General features: G+C 40.5%; 2 protein-coding genes and 1 long non-coding RNA gene across 3 annotated transcripts in view; 2 read left to right on the top strand and 1 right to left on the bottom strand.

Moving 5' to 3' along the window:
* The first annotated feature begins 1,130 nt into the window (after nt 1-1,130).
* Nucleotides 1,131-6,709, top strand: ndfip2 (Nedd4 family interacting protein 2). The gene is made up of 8 exons (XM_049754115.2): nt 1,131-1,333; nt 2,278-2,479; nt 2,611-2,741; nt 2,829-2,916; nt 3,610-3,734; nt 3,799-3,865; nt 3,961-4,065; nt 5,172-6,709. The coding sequence occupies exons 1-7, from the start codon at nt 1,307-1,309 to the stop codon at nt 4,062-4,064; spliced, it is 744 nt and encodes a 247-aa protein (XP_049610072.1). The 5' UTR covers nt 1,131-1,306; the 3' UTR covers nt 4,065; nt 5,172-6,709.
* Nucleotides 6,710-8,643: 1,934 nt separating this feature from the next.
* LOC125988663 (uncharacterized) overlaps nt 8,644-19,872 on the top strand; it is a 35,859-nt gene continuing 24,630 nt past the window's right edge. Inside the window, exon 1 of the long non-coding RNA XR_007488427.2 lies at nt 8,644-10,376. This is a non-coding gene — a long non-coding RNA (uncharacterized lncRNA). The remainder of the gene's footprint in view (nt 10,377-19,872) is intronic.
* spry2 (sprouty RTK signaling antagonist 2) lies at nt 11,776-17,093 on the bottom strand. The gene is made up of 2 exons (XM_049754111.2): nt 16,770-17,093; nt 11,776-15,655 (listed from the first exon to the last, which is right to left on the bottom strand). The coding sequence occupies exon 2, from the start codon at nt 15,605-15,607 to the stop codon at nt 14,726-14,728; it is 882 nt and encodes a 293-aa protein (XP_049610068.1). The 5' UTR covers nt 15,608-15,655; nt 16,770-17,093; the 3' UTR covers nt 11,776-14,725.

Here is a 19,872-nt window from a genome sequence, read left to right as displayed (position 1 = left end):
TCTATATTAACGTAGACCTGTTACTATTTTATGCATGTAGTTTTATAATAGCGTGAACTGTAGTCTTTATATTAATTTAATTACATTTGTTAATTCACATGACATCACTTTGTCCCAACAAGTGACTGTTGGATATAAAAGGGAGGTTCTGTGGACCCCTTTCCGGCCTATGTCACGATGACACTTTTAAAACACGTTTATGTAGAAAAATGTCATCTTGTTGTGGTTTTGGACAAAACCATAAGAGCAAAAACAAAAACTTAAATCACAGTTAAGGCTCTGCAGTCATGAAATGTTGATTTTAATCATCGCCAGCTAAAATCCTGTTTCTGTCATGTTTGTCTGTTTTGTTCACCAAGATACGTATTCACACAATGCGTTGCAACCAGCAAAAATAATTTGAAAAATGTTCACGAGAGGGTCACGGATATGCTGGAGCCTAGCCCAGCTGAGTTTGGGCAGTAAGCAGAGTAGACCCTGGAAACTGAGACTATAAAATAAAGATGCCTTTAGTTATGTCATGGGATAATATATAAAAAATAAACATCAAATAATAATGTTGTAGCATAATGTGATTTTTATTTGTCTGTCTGGTCCCCAAGGTGACTGTCCTGACCCTCTGACAAATGTAGAACACTGCACTAAATGCAATCCTATCTTTTCAGTTTGCACGATTTGTCCTTTGTCCAACTCAAATATGCGTGGGCTTCTTGTACTCACAAAAGCTTTTTGCTTGTCAATGTTGCGTTGGAGAGTAATTACCCTAATACGTACTACCAAAGGTGTAAAAAATATCTATATGAATTGAAAAATACAAACACTGTCAGACTTTCATGGTTTCGATTTGCGTCATTTAGTTCATCCAATCGCTCACGCTTCCGGGTCTGGAAAGAGAAGGACGATCTAATATCGGAACAGCATCTTGCGGAATACAAAATAAAATACGTTAACGTAGCTCAATTTGATTAAAGCTATTTTACACACAAGAAAAAAACACGTAAAATGTATTCCAGCCCGTATTCTAGATATAAATGTTTAATTACAAGCCTTTAAAACGAGTCGAAAACATTTGCGTCAAGTCTTTTATTTTGTAAAAACATGACGGAAATGTTAGATTTTGAACAAACATGATGACGCTCGTCGACATTTTTAGCAACAACGAAGCAAGTGATCTGTGAACTGCGGCCATTTTTACGCTGTCGGTTTTACTTTAGGTGTTTGTTAGACAAGACAATTCTATTTGGATCAACGGGAAAAAATTCTCTGCTTTCTTGACTGGCTTGTTCGCCAGTCGATTTTTTTCAAAATGGACCCAACAAGTCGATACCAAGTGGTGAGTATTGAGAATGGTATGCTATTTGGCCTACCTAACCAAACACAACCAAACAACAGGGCCTTGTCACCGTATTCTGCCATTTAATTAGAACGCGTTATATTATGTTCGTTACGTTCTCCGCTCGGTGTTTTGAAAAGTAGGTTTTTTGAATTTCGTTGCGCGTGTTTATAACGAGTGAATACTTCCGCATATGTTAGGCTAGTCTTGGCAAACGGATCCGATAAATAGTTGTTACTTTGCGTCATTAGTATGTTGTGGTTCTTGACGTAAAACGTCGTTCATCTTGTTTGGGTTGCGCCGCCGCCATCATTGGATGGCTTGGACGGCGTTCGGACAAGAAATGCAATGGAAAGCCCTAATCTTACCGTGGGTGCTACGACCTTCCATGACGTGAGCTCATGCTCAGCTACATTGGCTCCCCTGATGTTTTCTCAAACTTGTACTTTCACATTTTTGTTTAGTTGCGTTCCCTGCTAGCAGTTTTTGGGAATATTTTTAGCATTTCCTTCACTAGTTTCGATGCCCAGTACTGTTCGTCGGAGACTTGTTTCTTTATATCATCAGAATCAGCTTTATTGACCAAGTTTGTGCATGCCAAACAAGGAATTTGACTCCGATTGATGTTAGCCTCTGTACAACATTTAAGTGACTGACAATATTCAGGTAACTAACAACATTTCAAGTGCTGTCAACAAAGGCCGGGCCACGTTGTTTGGACCCAGAAGGAGGCTCATGATGACGCTGAGAATTTATGCACTTTGACCAGCTGCCATTTATTATTGATTTTAATCGTTGTGGCTATTAGCATGTCGATTATTATTCAATCGTTTTATCGAGTAATATTGCCTTGGTTCCTACCAGTATAAAATTGTGCCAGGCTCAAAGACACCCTTTGTGGATTGGATGGTGTTCTTAAGGACTTGTCCTGTCTTCTCTTTCAGCTGCATAACGAGGAGGACTCCTCTGAGGCCTCCGGCAGTGAGTTACAGCCCTGTGCCACCCCCCAGGCTGGACCGTCGCAGGACCAAAGCCAGACACAAAGCAGCGTGCTACCTGCACCTTCACCTGCAGAAAATGAGGGGGCAGATGCGTCGCCACCACCTTATGCCTGTCTTGAATTGGGTGCAACTGCAGCAGTACAAGGTTTGTATAGTATGTAACACATTAGTTGATTGTTTTTGAAATCCCTTCAGACTGAGTCCTGGTTTCTGTGATGATGTCGCCACAGTATGCCCTCTGTTCATTATACTGTTTTCTCAACTTATTCACGACAGAGACTAGTTTCCAAACTGACTTCCCAGTGCCGCCACCTTATAGCGTGGCCACTTCGTTGCCCACATACGATGAAGCAGAAAAAGCAAAAGCTGCCGCCATGGCAGCTTCTGCTGCGGAGGTGATGTCACGGGTACGAATCCATTTTACTGCTTGTTTTTTTTTCCACCAATGTTTCTTTGCTTTTTCTCAAAATCATTTGTGCCTTTGTCCACATAAGGAGGATGAATTTCTTCCCAGAGATGATTTCAGTGATGCTGAACAACTGCGAGTTGGGAATGATGGAATCTTCATGCTGGCCTTTTTCAGTAAGTAAAACACTGGAGCTGTGTTGAGTTCAGAATTCCAATGCAAATGATAATTCCCCTTGTGATTCATTTATGTATTAATATAATCAGCAGACACATTGTTTTGTTCTAACTACTGAATTATTTTCGGTTCCAAATGGCTTACATGAAGTAAAATCTTACATTGCATTGGGGCCAACGGTATCATCTGGGTCAGTTATTATTGCACATGTTGGTGTTGAAAAATAGAGATAAATGGTCGTAGCGGCCACTTGACTGCCACTTTGTGATTATTGTGCCTGTGATTCAATTGAGTGGCGGTACAAATATCTGATTGGGCGATGCTACATCTTGTGCATGCCAACCAAACTTTTGTTTTGACCAATCACAACAACGGATTATATCGTCCTTACCAGTTGAAAATGAACAAAGCGCATCTCGCTGTTGTTCTTTTTGAAAAGGAAACCGGTGACTGCGAGCATGCATGCATTCATTTCCCTGGCGTCACTTGATTTTGTCACAGCCACATACCTGGCCCTCAACTCACTGTTGCTTTGTGATTGGCCTGCACTGCCAGTGGTTTGCCTGAGAGAAAAACAATGGGCTTAGAACAAGATGGATTCTCAGGGTTTTGTGAGGTTAAAATACTGCAAGAATTCAACTAGCAAGCAAGGTTACAATCGACCTCATCCTTTTGTGTTTGTCTCCCTCTAGTGGCCTTTCTGTTCAACTGGATTGGCTTCTGTTTGTCCTTCTGTTTGACCAACACCATTGCAGGGCGCTACGGTGCCATTTCTGGCTTTGGCCTCTCCCTCATCAAGTGGATTCTCATTGTCAGGGTATGTGATGATGTTGCCCTCGATTTGATGTGGTGTATTCATTCAATACTGTCTTCTTTTCCAGTTCTCTGACTACTTCACTGGCTACTTTAATGGTCAGTACTGGCTGTGGTGGATCTTCCTTTTGCTTGGTAAGTTATGACAATTCAACTTGGATGGTTTACTAAAACCAACCCCTCACACCTATCCTAATTTTCAAGGGCTTCTGGCAATCTTTTTTTTGCAGGTGTCTTGCTGTTATTCAGAGGTTTTGTCAACTATCTAAAAGTTCGCAACATGACAGACAACATGGCCTCCTCACACAGAACACGTCTCTTCTTCTTATATTAAGGTAAAAAAGCAACATCTTATTAGTCTAACTCAGGAAGAGGTAACTTATGTGATGAAGGGCATTACATTGGACCACGCACTTATGAACCAGAAACAGTACATGACAAAAATACCATTTTACATATGAATATATGCTCCAGCTGATGTGATGAATTATTTATCTATCTGTCCATTATGTGTGCTGCTTATCCACATGAGGGTTGTGGGTGTGCTAGAACCTATCCCAGCTGACTTTGGGCAGTAGGTGGTTATGTACGTTTTTGAGATGTGGGAGGAAATCAGAGTACGCAGAAAAAAACCCACACAGGCACGGGGAGAACATGCATACTCCACCCTAACTCTGATGACTCTTTAAAAGCCTGTTCAATGTGAGCAGCACAAGTTTCTAATGCTGCGTTCACACCGTATTTGTTGCCCGCGTTTCTGGGGATGCGGTTCAATCACAGTCAGTTGAGTTAACACGTGTGACTGCAGAGCGGTGCGTTCGAGGCGTGGGACACGCAAGGCAAAAAAAGCTTACTCTGCCTCTCCGAGGCGAGCTGCGCCTCGCGTCAGCCAATCAGCTTCGGGAACATACCACGTGTACCCGTGAACTGTGTGAAGAAGAAAACCAAATGCAGGAAAAGATGATCATCCCGAGAACTACAACACATCCATGTAAGAGTACTGGGACTGAATCAAACGGTAGCAGGCTTGGAGAACTGACAGCCAGGAACTTGGGATTTACTAGAGATTTTTTTCAGCTGTTTCACTGAGTCATGACATAAAAGAGTCATGACATAAAAGTTTGATTTTATATCAGGAACGATGGGTGTTAATAATCTGTTGCTGGAAAAGTGTTGCCGAAAGTCTCCAACGCAGCAACTGTCAGTGCGGAAACACGGCGCATCGCCCTACTCAAGTTGTAGTTTTTTTTTGGGGGGATGTCAGGAAATTGTTCACAAAACGCTAATGAACCACAAATAAGCATCGTCTGCAAAAAGTGTGGGTGGGTTGCAACCCCTCACCCCCGATCCCTAATGAACATGTTACTCTGTGGAGCGCCAGTTGCCCATCCCTGGTCTGACTGCTGCTGTGGACCCTGACTCCTTTTGTGATTCTCTGCAGGGGTTCTGCCCCATCGCCATTCCATTTCATTGAGATGCCCAACAACCACCATCCACCCTCGAATGATCTGCCAGGCCATCGCTGAAGTGAAGAGGAAGAAGGGCAGCAAAATAAATGCAGGGATATAGACATAGTTGAATGCATAGTAAATAGAATTTAATTTTCTCCATGTGAGTGAGTTGTGCCAGGCAGCCAATGAACGATTTTGATCAAGTCTTACTCCATCCAGGATGTTGCACTGTCACCTCCGGTGGGAGTGCCTACATCCTTATAAAAACTTTAAGTCACTTTTACTTTGATCAATTTTCAGCAATTTATAAATGCATGTAGGATCAGGTTACATATCCTATGGTGGCTCACCATTGAGGGCTGAACATTAAGGAGATTTTTGTCAGCAGCCAGTGTAATTAGAAACTAATCCTTTTATTCTTAGGTGAACAAAATAGTATGTTTGAGCCAAATGGTCAACGGTATGAATTTCAGGATTTTATTCCTGCCCTATGCAGCACCAGCCAGATGATAATACTGGACGAGGGCTACTCTCACTGCTGTCATTTTGACAGTGAAAAGAAAAATATCTGACCATCGGCTGTGTTTGTGATTGATCATCGAGCAGTGAAGAAAGGGGTGGAAAAGAAAGCTTCTGAGCCACATTGTGCTCTAGGAGGACAAGTAAGCCATGGCCAGAAAGCAAGTTTTATAAGTCCTATGCAATGTAGTTATTTTGAGTTACCTGCAGTAATTGTTGTGGATTATGAAGTTATGGTAACGATTGTTTAACAATTTAACGAGTTTGGCAATACAACTAAAAATGTGACTTGCCAACTTGGCATGCATTTAACACAAATGTTTATATGAACGTCCGTTCTTTAAATGGAAGTGATTTGTGGCGATGGGAACACCCAGAATCACGTGGGCACCTAATATTGGCAAATTTGTACGAGTAAAAGAGATGCCATTGTTCAGCGGATTCAGTACAAGTGACAAGAAGACCTGAGCCTGATTGGACAAAGTAAACGTCAACCTGAAAATGAAATGTAAATACCAGCTTAATACCAATTCATATTTGCACTTTGAACTTCTGTACAGTAGAATATGCGTCTGCTTAACTCGATGTGGTGGTGGAGCGGTTTAAAAATTAAACCTGCTTTCCATGTTTTTCAACTTGAAATCTTAATCATGTGAAAAATACTGCTGTTTTGTTTTTCAGTTTTCTTAAGCACTTTTTACTTTTCACACTGATTCTTTTCTTTCGTCATCTGAACTGTGACTGTATTGCCAAATCTTTTCTTAATCGCCTTTTTCCCCTTAGTCTTTTTCAGCAATATTCAAATTTGTTGCATGATTTTTGTGCTTGAATGATTAGCAGGGTTATCAGGAATCCACAATTTATTTACAAAGCCTTGAACCAGTAAGAAAAAAATGATACAAAATGACAGTCAATTTGTTGTTGCTTTAGCTCATGTAACGTCCTTTATTGTAACTGGAATTAATTGATGTATTGGAAAATGCCAATAAAGTTCGAAGACGTACAAATATGTTGATCTTTGGTTGTCGTTTGGGACATTTTATATCCATAGCACAGAAAACATCTCATCGCTAACATTTATGATAGGAAAATGTTCTGTCCTGTGTTCATCTGGTTTTTTTCGCGTTGACAGACAATGAGATGCAGGTATTGCCATTGTTGATTGTATGAAGAAAAATCTTCAATATGCACCAAATGTCAGCAGAACTATTCATTTTCTGTACCGCTTATAGTCGCTTGGGTCACAGGTGAGCTGGACCCTTTCCCATCTTTTAGACTGAGGTGGACTGAATATTTAGTAGTTATATATTTTACTCAATATTACTGTCTAGATTAGAATAATGACTCAGAAAGCCATTCTTCAAATAACATTATTCAGCAGAAAAAAAAAAAAGTGAGCTTCAAACCTCCTCTGTTAGCTTGACATAAATGGATTCTTTTACGCCTCCTTGAAAGCATCTTCTTAACTTTAAATGTGACAGTTTAACTTGAGTGACTTTGATGAGAGGACATTACTGGTACTCTGAAAGGGTTTCTACAATATCGATTGAGTGCACATTTTATCTTAAGCTCCAGTTTCATCGCTGTGGATATAAATCTTAATGTTTTTGCTCTTCAGAGGATCAGTAATGCTACATTGCATCAGTGATATGTGATGCTTTCCTTCTGTGGCTTTATTGATGTTGAAATTACAACAGGACTGAACCACGGTGCTGTAGGCTCACTGAACCACCTACCTTTAGCTCTGAGCTAGATGACTAAAAGATGTCTTCACACCACAGTGCATCAGGCATCGGGCCATTAAATGCAATCTCATCAGGCTGCATATAGCTTGGGAGGGAAGAGCAAAATCAGTCACTCATTGATCCGCTGTTCAAGATAAAACTTGGAACACACTGGTGATGGCCTAATGGTCAGAGAAGAACTGTCTTTTGAATTCATTATTGCAGAGGTCTAATGTTGTTAAATGCTCCTTTAAGATTCACTAGGTGGCTTTGAGAGTCAAATCTAGTCAAAGTTTGGCTCTTTCTCCAAAGTTCACATAAACCTTGTCACAAACTTGAAAGGGACTACTGTATAAATATTAAGTTGTTTGGGTAGTGGGTACTTTTACACAAAAAGACAAAAAATAGGGAAGGATTTTACATACACATCCATCCATCCATTTTCCATTTCATCATTTTCAAGGTGACTTTATATAGACTATGACAAAATTGACGATACTCTAGAATGGTTGCCATGTCAACCGCAGAGAAAATTGCTGGATGGATGATGACGATCGCCATCAGTTGGTCAGAAAAACGCAAATACAATAAATTATTTTCCTATGTCATTTTGTTTCTGGTTTACTGAAATTTTAAATGAAAGAGAAAATATCTCTAGAATTCAAATATACAATGTGTGTTTTCTAACTCTGTTTAAGTATTTGGTCAGCCAATGCGACTGTCATTGTATAACGGCTGTAATAGTTTCTTTGAACCACGGGGGGGCCCTATCTTCACGTCATAATCTTTTTCACTCTGGTGATTCTCAATGATTGCCATCGGGCATGGGGCAGTAAAGGATCAAATTTCACATAATTAGTCCAATAATGATTATTTATTGATTACAATTTGCACATATAGACAGAGCAATTACATGCCCTTCCACTAAATGGCAGTCAAATTAGCTTTAGGTTCAACTAAACAGAAGATCCCACATTCAAATTCATTATTAGTTTACTGAACAGATTTATTTGTTTATTTATTTATTTTGAATTTAAATGATGAATTGCAGAGTAACTACCTTTTGCCAGAAATAAATATTCCCTCAAAATTCTTTGTCAGTGTTTTAATAGGAATCTGATTCATTGGTATCAGTTGCTTGGTATCAGTGAATACTGAAAAGTTGAATACTTGTATCTTTCTGGAAAAAAAAAATGAGTTGAGATTAAACATCGTGTTAATGTTGCATTCGTGTTCCGGTTCTTCAATCAACAATCCAACAACAGCTTTCATTTAAAAATGAAAAAACAGCTTTAATGCTCATTTTGAGTAAAAGTAAAATATTGACTCATGTCGGTACACCCCACTTCACACTTGAGGACTTTTTAAGATGAAGCCTGGTCTCTCTGGTTACTGGAGAGACCTGCATTCCCTTTAACTCCTTCATATGTGGAGAGCTTTGACATGTGGAGGTGCAGATTTCCTGGAGAGCGACTTTGTCTTGTTTTCTTAGTAAACAGTCCTGCTACCTCTCCTCCACCTCTGAACACTGGGATCCTTTCAGTGCCATTGCTTAAGGGCCCTATTAATAATTTGAAATGTTTCCTCAAATATTAATTATGGGCATCTTTTAGACGGTAATTCTGCAGGGTGGAGGGACTTCACACCATAAACCTTCTCCTCCCTAATTTTCCAGACCCAATTTTCCACTTATGAGGTCCAAGAGAGGATGTTGGAGTAAGGGTACAAACTAAGAATAAGTCGCACTTATATACTAGTAGCAAATGCCCTGAAATTTCCCAGCAGATGGCAAACTGATGAAATAAAATAAACATGGATGGTAAGATTGGGGAATAGGTTTTGAAATTTGATTGTGGAAGACTTCCAGTTCCCAATTTCAAATGAGATGCCTTGCTCTTCATTGAGTCTGTGACTTACGTGTGGAAGGCTAGACTGCACTGGAAGTGCATGTAACACATGAAATGAATGCGTAGATGCTAGAATTGCATGTGAATAACGACAAAAACATAAATGCTGGTCAGGATTAAACAATCATGAATAAATAGTACAAATATTAAATGTTACGCCCGCCCTCAACCTACCACACCAATGTACAATACATGAGGGTAACCGCATTATTATTATTGATTGATTAATGGACTCATCTTGAATGCAGCATTTTGAGAGCATGTTTCATTATCTCTGTGATTAGATTCTATTTACTGTAGAACTAATGTTTTTCAATGTCTATATTCATAAGAGGCCTGATCCTGAACTGAAGATTTTCTGTGACTAATGAACCAGACAGTGCAAATACAGTCATAGTGAGAGGGCAATACAATAAAGGGAGTGTGCCATACTGTGGTGCTTTGGCATAGACAAGATCTCCTAACTTCCACATCGGCATCGGTCCATGCTATTGTTTGCTTTTATGATGTACGTATTCTAATTGTTGAATAACAGGATCTCACATTATCATCTATGCATGCAAATAAGAATGAATAGGGGTGTTGGAGGTGCACAATGCCCACATTGTTCCTCCTCGCTGTCTGCATGTGATAACAATAAAGCCATTCATTTGACCACACGAAGGGCCTTGGCTGATTCCGGTTTTATATTCGGACCCAGACTCAGCTTGCTGCTCCTCTCTTTCCACCTTGAGTTGTTTCTTGTTGTCAGATGACCTTTTATTGTGACACTTATCCATCCCTGAAGCTTGAACATCAATATAAGGCTGGGACGTTGTAACATCATTAGGAGAAACATTTATGTGTCTCCTTAGAACGTTCAGAGCGCAAGCATCATCAATTACATAAGCACACAGTGAAACCGCATCAATGTTTCTGCTCCCTAAAAATACATTTCCGGGTTTTAATCCAGCAGGACTGCCGTGCTGCCGCAAAACCACCAGACTGCAGGAATAGCTGAAAATCGACTTTTAATGACAACCGCAACAAGCCCAACAAATAACAGGTGAGTGCAGTTTAATTCAAAGTTTACATAAAGAAACTATTTGGATTTCTTGGGCAAAAATGAGAATTCGAATGGTGTGAGAATGGGGAGTAATTCTGTTTGTCTGCCACACACGATGGGCCACCTGTATGGACAAATACACCAAATGATGATTCAATTGTCTTTATGGGTACTTGCTTTTTTCTCCACATTAAGCTCCACTTCTGCAAGTAGAAGCTGCTAGACTTATTCAGCAGCCTTGCACCATCCTGCTTTTCATTGTAACAAAAGCCCCCTCCAAAAAACAAATCATAGAACCTGGTGTGACCATTTGTATCACGCGGTGCAAGCATCTCTTTTTGCACAGGCGTGCCTAGGCTACCCATAATAAAAGGCCACTCTTATGGAATTACATTTATTTTCACTGTATTGTGGGTGGTTAAAGCGGGCAGCAGAAAACCGATCAAGTATCGAGAGTGAACACATTTTACCTCACACAATCTAACACACTGGCATTCACTGGTGTCCCCCGCCTGCTGCCCAAAGTCAGTTGGGATAGGCTACAGCACACCCGCGAACTTTGACGGTTCAGAAAATTCATGGATGGACAAGCTAACACATCTCCTTTGTATAGAGTACATCACTTGTGCCGTTCTTCCATGACCATCACATTGTGTTCCAGCAAGTTAAAAACTAAAAAATCTAAACTTTACTTTAGAAAGATTTGTGATTGAGAGAAGTAGGTCATTTGTGTACATACTATAAAAAAAAACTGTCTTAATTTGAGTTCAGCTCATGAAAATGATAAAAAAAAGACAGATGTATTTGTCAGTGCCTACTTGCAGTACTTTTGTGCATGCAGTGCATATTGACCTTAGGTCATTTGGTTTCACCTTGAACTGAATAAACTTTGAACAGCTGCGCTTTCACACGGTGGTGGGTGACTCCCCTCACTGTGACGCAGTTCCTTCCAAGCACTGATGTTTGATTGCTCAAAGATCGGTCATCACACACACAAAAGCCACCATGAAGAAAAGCTTTGCTTCCTTCCTGTCTTCCTATGCTGTGTTCTGCCCTGGTGAGCAGGCTCAATAAGCTACTACGTCCGTCAGCTGCCACAGACGGTGGGGAAGGTGCAGCTAAAACCAACAAAGGGTGCTCACGCAGTCGCATTTTAACTTTTGCACACACAAGGCAAATGCGCCTTTTTTTTTAATTTACTCTTTATGGAGCAAGAAAATATGCATGTGTGAAGTGTGGTTAATCTCAGTCGGTAAAACAAAAATATAAATCTAAAAGTAATTTAATGGCATTGTACCATCATGTTGAAATGCAATTCAACCTAAAAACAAAACTACAATAGTATAAAACAACAAAAATCACAAAACAAAAATAAAACAATACGGCATGACATTATCTCATTTGTGTTCAAATTATAACATATACTTTGTCTATTCAGAAAGTGTTTAGTTTGTACTTAAATTGGAATGTTGTTTTAAAATATGCTTATAATGGAAAAAAATAAAAAATAGATCTGGGATGTCCCACAACCCAATCAGACTAGTACCACCTCCTTGAATCCTAAATAGCAGCAGGTAGCTTCATGGAGCATTAGGGAAGCAAAGTAAACCTCTTCTGTTATTCAAAACAGGTTGAATGCATGTTCTACTAAAAACTCGGCAAAACTGTTCGGTCTTTGTTATTCAAAGTGATGCTGTTAACCCTTCGCACTCCTTGTTCCTAACATAAGCCCCATCTTCATTCACTGAAGTGACAATGGTTGCAGAGAGGCCTGCGGTTGGCGAGATAAAGACCAAACACAAGGACAAGTCCCCTTTTTCCGCCTCTAATGGGATTTGGGGCATTTCTATCATGAAACAGAATAGGTGAGAGTTGATAATCACATAACACCCCCCCCCCCCCCCTCCCACCATAGCCCTCTTGTCAATCAGAAAGGCTGCAGATGAATAGCAAACAAGTGAGAGCAAGTTGCACCTCTGAGTGTCAATCAAAACACTGAATGCTGCAAACACAAATGTGTGCTGTCAACAAGCGTCATATTCTTGTTTGGCCTGCAGGGGATATTCAAAACAAAGGAATTCCAGAACAAACCTTTGATTAAAACCGATGACACCGATTGTCAGCAGAGTTGAAAAACACTTTATGTTACAACAATCAAATAAAAATCAGACTCTGTCAAACATCAAGATTATTTTTATTTTAAACGTTAATTTAGTTGCCTTTTCACTGACACTCAGCTAGTCCCCAGCACTGACACAAATAAATACTTTGCACTATAAAATAGTAAACCATCAAATAAATATATGTATATAGTTTTTGAATTCACACTAAGAAATATTAAAATTAGAAAATATTGTTTGATAGGTCACTGTGCAATTGTACAAACTCTATTGTTCTTAAGCAATTGACCTGAAACGAGAAGTGATGAAATCTACATTGCAGTGAACATAAAGAGCAGTTGTCACAGTTGGCAATATTCTATGATACAAAAATAAAGCATCTCACTAATGAAAACATACTAGTTAGTTTCAGTTCTGAGAATTACATAAGTCCACAAAGTTTAGAACTACAGTACAGCTGAATTGAGTGCAGACCTCCTCCACCAAGCCCCCTCAAAATCCATGTTGGATCAGCACCAAATCATATACTTTGATAGGTATCCCTCCGACCGTGTATTTGTCACCGAGCTTCATGATGGGAATTCAAGCCAAATGTTAGCAAAAAAAAAAAAGAAGAATTAAATCAATACGAACTTGCATCGAAATGTAATTGGTTCATCCTTGGGCTGTGCCACACCCCTCACACAAACATCGTTGAAATTGTACAACCAACCACCTTGGGAGAGGTAAAAAAACAAGTTCGGCAAGGCTGTATGCCTTCAGAAGAGTGCAGCGCTTGTTTTGGTTCCTTTCAAGTACGACTCAAAATGCTGCCATGCACCCACGGTGTCGGCCGTAGCTCAAGTCATGGAGAGTGTCTCATCTCACTTCACCCGCAGGACTCAAACACGGCTTCAGTCAGTTTCATACTCATTCACACTCCCACGCTACGTTTACATGCAAAAACAGGGACACCAATGTTTTAGAATGCATATAAACATCTGAATCTGACTATGTGCAAAACTTTTAAAAAAGTCTATATTATGTGATTAGAAAAAAAAAAATCTCTTATAGTACCTGCTTTCTGCGCATGAGCACCATGGTAACACTCACAAGAGGACCAGTTGATGCCATGTAGGGTCCGTGTTTGGACAGATAAGAATATAAAGATGGAAGGGAAACACAAGTTTCAAGAGTAGCAGATCTTCTACAAAACATAAGCTTTAACCCAAAGGAAAAATAGTAAATAATAGTGTGAAGATCATCTACAACAAGCACAATATTGTACCTATTTAATCAAACTTCAGACTCATTCATTTTGTATTATGTTTCAATTTGTACTCAGTTTAGTATTATTATTTATCTTTTGATATTTAGCACATTCATGTTGTCAGCAAAGTACAAATTTGTACAATGTTGGCAATAGTTAGCTTTTGTGAGAAATTCCAGGATGGACCTAAAATGCAAGACAACCATTATTGGTGAACTTAATATGATCATCTATCTCAGAATTTTGGAATGCATATGCCGAGCTATTCATTGTACATTTGCACAACTTGCATTTCTCTTAACAAGGAGTTGAACAGCAACATTCACAATATGTTTTACTCTCCAAGATTTTTAAATCAACTATTCCATTGATAAATTGAATAATAGGATCCAGTGTCAGTTGCATTAAAGTGTATTAAAAATATTTTCCCCCAATTACTTACTGCTAATTATTTTTGTTTATTTGATATTATTCAGTGATTGAAAACAACTAAACATCAGTTCAGAGATATCACACAAGAAGGATTAATGGCTTTTGTTTTCCAAAGTAAAAGCAGATGTTTGCAAATGTCTTATTTTGGTTAAACACAAAAGATGATCACAGTAGAAAGTGGCGAAGGATCTTAGAGTGCCATCAAAAGCTTGCAGCAGAGAGACTGGGGGAGTCACAGAAATGTCGAGGAGTGGTAGTCTTTTGATGTTTTTTTATGGATCAAACCATTGTTGTGAATTTCCAGCTCCTTGTAAGAGAACACCAACCTGTGCAAAATTACCCAACAGTTGTTCAAGTTTGAAAAAGGTCACATTAAGTTCCCCTGAAAAGGTTCGAGTGCTTTTTCCATTCTAAAATTTCACCCCAAAGCCAAATCTTCCCAACATAGTAATCGTAGTTAGGATGTCGATCAATTAAACCCAGTGCATTTAGAAAGCAAACTGATTCATTTTTGCATGCAAACATAGTCACACTCACACACACACGTTCTACGTTGGCTTGCTCCCAACCTCAAAGTGGATTAGGTTTTTGCACTGACAGCCGGGCCGTGTAGCGTGGTCATAGCAGCTCTGGCACGCGGCGACACATCCTCGAGCTGGAAAGTAGCAAAGGAGACACGGGAGGATCACAGCCATAAGTGACGTGGCCGTCCAACGGATGCAGCAGTGCGTCTGCGTGCAGGAAAAGGGCTTGTCGGCACACGTGTCTTCGTCGTCGGTGGAACAGTGGTAGAACAGCCCCTTGACACAGCACACGCATGTACAGTATTCCACCGCGTGTTGCACAGAACATACACAACGCCTGCCGCACATCACGCAGTAGGGCATCGGGCGAGGGCGCCTGCATTCATCGCACCGGCACAGACCGCAGCGCTCGCACTTGGAGTGCCTTTTACACCCGCCGCTGCCGGGTTCAGCCACAGACAACTTTGGCTCTTCGTTTAACGTTTTTTCACTTGAAATTAGTGCTGCAGATGTGGGCTGGGCACTGACTATCCGGTCACCGTTTCCCGTGATGTCGAGGAGTCTCTGACCCGAGCAAGTGCTCCCCGCACTACTCTGAGAGTCCTCCGTCCCGGACGACGGCATTGGGTTGGCACGCAGGTTCTGAAGATCACTGGGCCTCTCGTCCTGGGTGTCCTGATGAATGCCGGAAAACTGTGACTTAACTGGGTCACTCTTCTGTGAGGCCGGAGTCCTTGTGGGTCCTTCTGTGTACTCATTGCAGCTCCCAATTATCCTCATCTGATCCAATGCCAGCATGCCATCGTGGGCTAGCAAAGGCCTCGGCTGCAGGCTCCCATCGTCCTGTGATGACCGCCTGCGGTGTCCTCCTCCCCCGTCGTGGAAACTCACATTTCTGGAATCCATTGCGGGAGTGAAGGGTCACTCGAGCTGACATGGGACGCATTTGAAATTCTGCAAGAGGGACAGACAGCTTATACTTACCGAGCATGCAAATGATGCCATGCAAATGATAACAGACGCCGAAGCGGGCAAAAGTGACAAATAGTGCGCTCAGACAAGCCAATGTGTCAAACTGGATCTCATCTCTGCGCATATCTTTTTTGTGTTATGTTTTGTAATATGAGAGGGACAGTTTGAGCATGCACACTTTCAATAAATAACCTCTAAGAAAACTGTTATCTGTTAATTGAATACATAATTGGTTTGCATACTGCATGTTACTCTGCATTTGTGCATTGTGTTAAAGGTACAGCTTTGTTCTGATCAATATTTCACACCAAAATCCAACAGGTTAATGACGCTCCACTTTTCTCCTTCCTAGTGCTAATTGGCTTGCAAATCCATTTTCACACGGAAAAAAGGGGAGAAAAAAGGCAAGCTTTTGTTGAAAGGAGCTGGTACCCCTACAGAAGCTGGCGGGGGATAGAAACGTGGAACATAGATCTTATTTGGATGCTCAAACGTTAAACAGAGACATGCAAATAATCAAGTCCTGTAATTAAGTGAATTTAAATGTGACTTTGTGGGCAGAGAGATTAGGAGGGTGCAAAAAAGCCCCACTGGTTAGTTCACTCATGAGGGAAGAGGATGGGGGTGGGGTTTCATACTGCCACCATTCTTCTGTGCAGTGTGCATGCAGCCACAGCGGCAACTGACATGCCTGGCAAACAGATGGCATAAGTGTTCATTTACGATACACGGTCATATATAACCGCTGAGCATGTGTTTTGGCATAACTTGGGTTTTATTGTTTGTGTTAGGAAGAAAATAAATGCAATGTGCATGCATGTGTGTTTTGGCATAACTTTGGTTTTCTTGTTTGTATTAGGAAGAAAACAAATGCAATGTGCATCTTACTGGCCTCTAAGGAACACGCCTACATGCAACAAGAAGTTGTGAGTTGCAAAAACAAACAACGCATGTCGAGATAGGTTAGTGGTGCGGTTGAAAGCAGAGAATGTAATGGCTGTGTGTACATATGTGTAAGACCTGTTTATTTCACATTCAAATTCAGTCATTAATATTATTTTTTTTACTCAGAGCCAGATTGAAGATGCTGACTTACCGGGTTTACAACACTTTATTTTCAGTTTCAGCTTTCAAGAAAGTTTATCCATAAAAGCAACCAAAACAGAAGACTGTTTATCCCATGTTTGGCGCATGCGTGGTATGCACCTACTCCACTTTGTTTTTAGGAAGAGTAAAAAAAAGTAGGCACAAGTTACAAAGCCGCTCCAAAAAGTTTTGCCTATTAAATCCAATAAGCTTTGAGAAGTATTTTGTTCGCCCTCGTGAGTTCCTTTCCAACTCGCGCTGTCCAGAACTGAGGTTTTGGAATGGGGCTGTAAATTGCGTCATATGATGGGGGAGGAGAGTGGTGGTGGTTGTGGCAGTGTGTGCGTGTGTGTGGGGCGGGAGGGGGGGGACTGTTGTTCCAGCGGATATCTCGCATCCGGTGCTCAGTCATTGGCTGGCGGCTCACACTCATTCACACAGGCAGTTGGATCGATCCGAACCCCGTTGGTCAGGGCAAAGGTGCAACAGGGTGCAGCTGACCCTGAACATGTTATAAACTTATAGCTACTTTAGCTACGTCTTGACGCAACGTTGTGATTTTTTAAGCACATATTTTTATACGCTTAAGCGGCAATAAAAGAAACATCAATTGGAAGAATCTGCTTAAAGATATATTTTAGTTGAATATTGTTTGTTTTTTTATTTTGCATCGTGATGGGCATTTTGTACTCTTGTATTGTTGGCCATGATATTTTATTCACTATAAATTGAGTTTTCAATTGTAAAACGCTTCATCAGCTTTGGATGAAGTGTGCGGAAATACATAAACATAACTTGTAAACATAATGTTTGTTCACAACAAATAGCCTACATCCGAAAATTTTGACAGGCCAATATGGAGACATCTATTAAACACATGATTAAATGAATTTACGCTCTCTCGGCTAATTAAACTAATGTGTTGACCTCTTTTGACACAATACTAATGACAAAATGCTGTTTATTCCTATCTGATCTTAATAGTTGCATGGCTGTTGTGTTTTATAAAATCCAACTGATATTCCAAGTGCGTGAACATTCTATTCAGCTCACCTGCCAAGGTTATAGTGTGCCTTTTGCAAATTTATCACCAGGAATTCAAATACGCCCTTTTTAAGGAGTAGCCGAAATTCCCAGGTAATGTGCCAGGATGGCACTCACCTACGTCTCACCGGTCAATACAATGAATTAGTAAATCAACCTATCTCCCTTTCCTGACTGCTGCAAATTGGCATGAAGTAGTGATCTCTTGTGGATAAGCCTTAACAAGACAACTTCCAACGTCAAGTCTGAGAAAATTCAAATCGAGAATGAAATAAACCTGCAATTTGTTATAGTCACAATAAAACACACACTCGCAAATGTGATTTGTTTTAGCTCAAGTTGATTGATCAATCCAGCTCACTTTATGTAATTAAAACCATTGCACCACACTCCAGGTTGAGGTCACTTTCACCAACTTCTAGGGTGACTTTAATCAATTTGGAATCGAACCAGGAAGCGCTCAGCATCTCTCTTTATTTTCCCCCTATTTTTTCACTCGATTGCCAACTGTTCCCTGTTATCCTTCTTCTTTATGGCCTACAGCTGGCCCACATTAGAATAATATTTGGTGAAAGAATGCTGCTTAAACACAAAAAGAAAGCATAAATTTCATAAATCGTATTTTGGATGGCATTCTGAAGGGCAATGATTATTGCAGACTTGAGAATTAGCATGCATTCATGCAGCATTTGTATTCATGCCACATTGTTTGTGTTTGATTGCGTGTGTTTACAAACTCAAGAAACAATGAGCACCTCAGTGCCACTCTGGCGTTCACTATGCAAATGAAAACGTGTGGAAAAATGTATATTTTTGTTGAAATTACATTCATTTCTAAAATCTGTCCATGATCTGTCCATGAAAAGACAGAATGCAATGGAAAAATCTTTTTTCTCAAGGCTGACAATCAAATGCGTTTCTTTTCAGACAACATACAAGAAATGTGACAAGGCGTTTGCTCCCTTCAAATTTTTGTTTTGATTTCCAAGAGCCGCGATTCCAAAGTTGACCACTAGGGACCACTGGTGCCTTTTCGAATGTTTCCCTCTTGTGAAATGATGGTATTTGCTGTCTGGTTCCAAGCATTCAATAATGCTGCAAAGTATACATTTGTGGCTTGTCTCCATGGTGCTTCTTTCCGAACCAGTAAATGCTGAATGTTATCTGTCGGAGCAGATGCTGTTCTCTCTTGTTTTGAGGGCTCCCCTGCCAAATCCCAGCAATGTCCTTCCCAGACTCAAGGATACAAGTTTTGTTTATTGGGTTTTCACATTTTAGGTGGCGTTTGGCCACGATATAAAAAGAATTCTCAAACGTGACAATTCACTTTGAACCTGTTAAACACCGACACAAGTTACACCTAGGGATATACTCCATCAAAAGAAATGATAGATAAACATGGTCCATTTGAGTGTTGCCTTCAGTGAGGCCTTAACAACCTGTAATTAATGTATTTTTGTGACAATGTTCAGATCAAGAATAACTTTGCTGAGCTAAGAAAACGACCCCAGCACGCTCGCACGCACGCACAAAAGAAAAAAAAAAAAAGATCAAATTGACATGAAGAAGAAGACCCCTGCTACTTAAGGAGAGTAACTGCATCTCTGTGGTCAAAAAGAGGACACCAAATCACAGTGCATCGTGTCATCTCTCACTGGCTCACATGCTGTTGCTGCGTCGCCTGAGATGTTCCTGTGGGTACTGAGTGTGACTTCACCGCTATCATCTGTTCCCTCTCATGCTGTAACCCTTTTCGGGTCAACTTACTTAAAGATACAGGTGAATGTGGTGCAAATTACACGACAGATAGGTTGGGAACTCTGATGGACTATTTGATCTCCTCTTAAGTAGTAGGCAGGTGCTGTGGGTGTCAGGTGTAGCCTTGAATGTTCGCCATAGCAGTAGATTATAAAGAAGAAGAATTAGATGGATCTTTGTCAGCTCCACATGGCGGTAGGAAATGGAAATCCTCAGTCGTGGCTGGAACCGCTTGGTTGGTTGGAGCCGCTTGGTTGTGACTGCAGGCAGGCAGTGCTATTAAACCTTGAAAGCGCTGTTGCTGGGTTACA

The sequence above is a fragment of the Syngnathus scovelli genome, chromosome 2, assembly GCF_024217435.2.
Source record: "Syngnathus scovelli strain Florida chromosome 2, RoL_Ssco_1.2, whole genome shotgun sequence".
Classification (NCBI taxonomy): Eukaryota; Metazoa; Chordata; class Actinopteri; order Syngnathiformes; family Syngnathidae; genus Syngnathus; species Syngnathus scovelli.
Note: the sequence above shows the minus strand (reverse complement) of the source record. Positions and strands in the feature narration are given on the sequence as shown.

Excerpts from the sequence above, each read along its gene's own strand:
- ndfip2 (XM_049754115.2), top strand. The coding sequence starts at position 1,307 with ATGGACCCAACAAGTCGATACCAAGTG. Across the intron at positions 1,334-2,277 it reads CAACAAGTCGATACCAAGTG|CTGCATAACGAGGAGGACTC; the intron begins GTGAGTATTGAG and ends CTTCTCTTTCAG. Across the intron at positions 2,480-2,610 it reads TGCAACTGCAGCAGTACAAG|AGACTAGTTTCCAAACTGAC; the intron begins GTTTGTATAGTA and ends TATTCACGACAG.
- spry2 (XM_049754111.2), bottom strand. The coding sequence starts at position 15,607 with ATGGATTCCAGAAATGTGAGTTTCCACGACGGGGGAGGAGGACACCGC.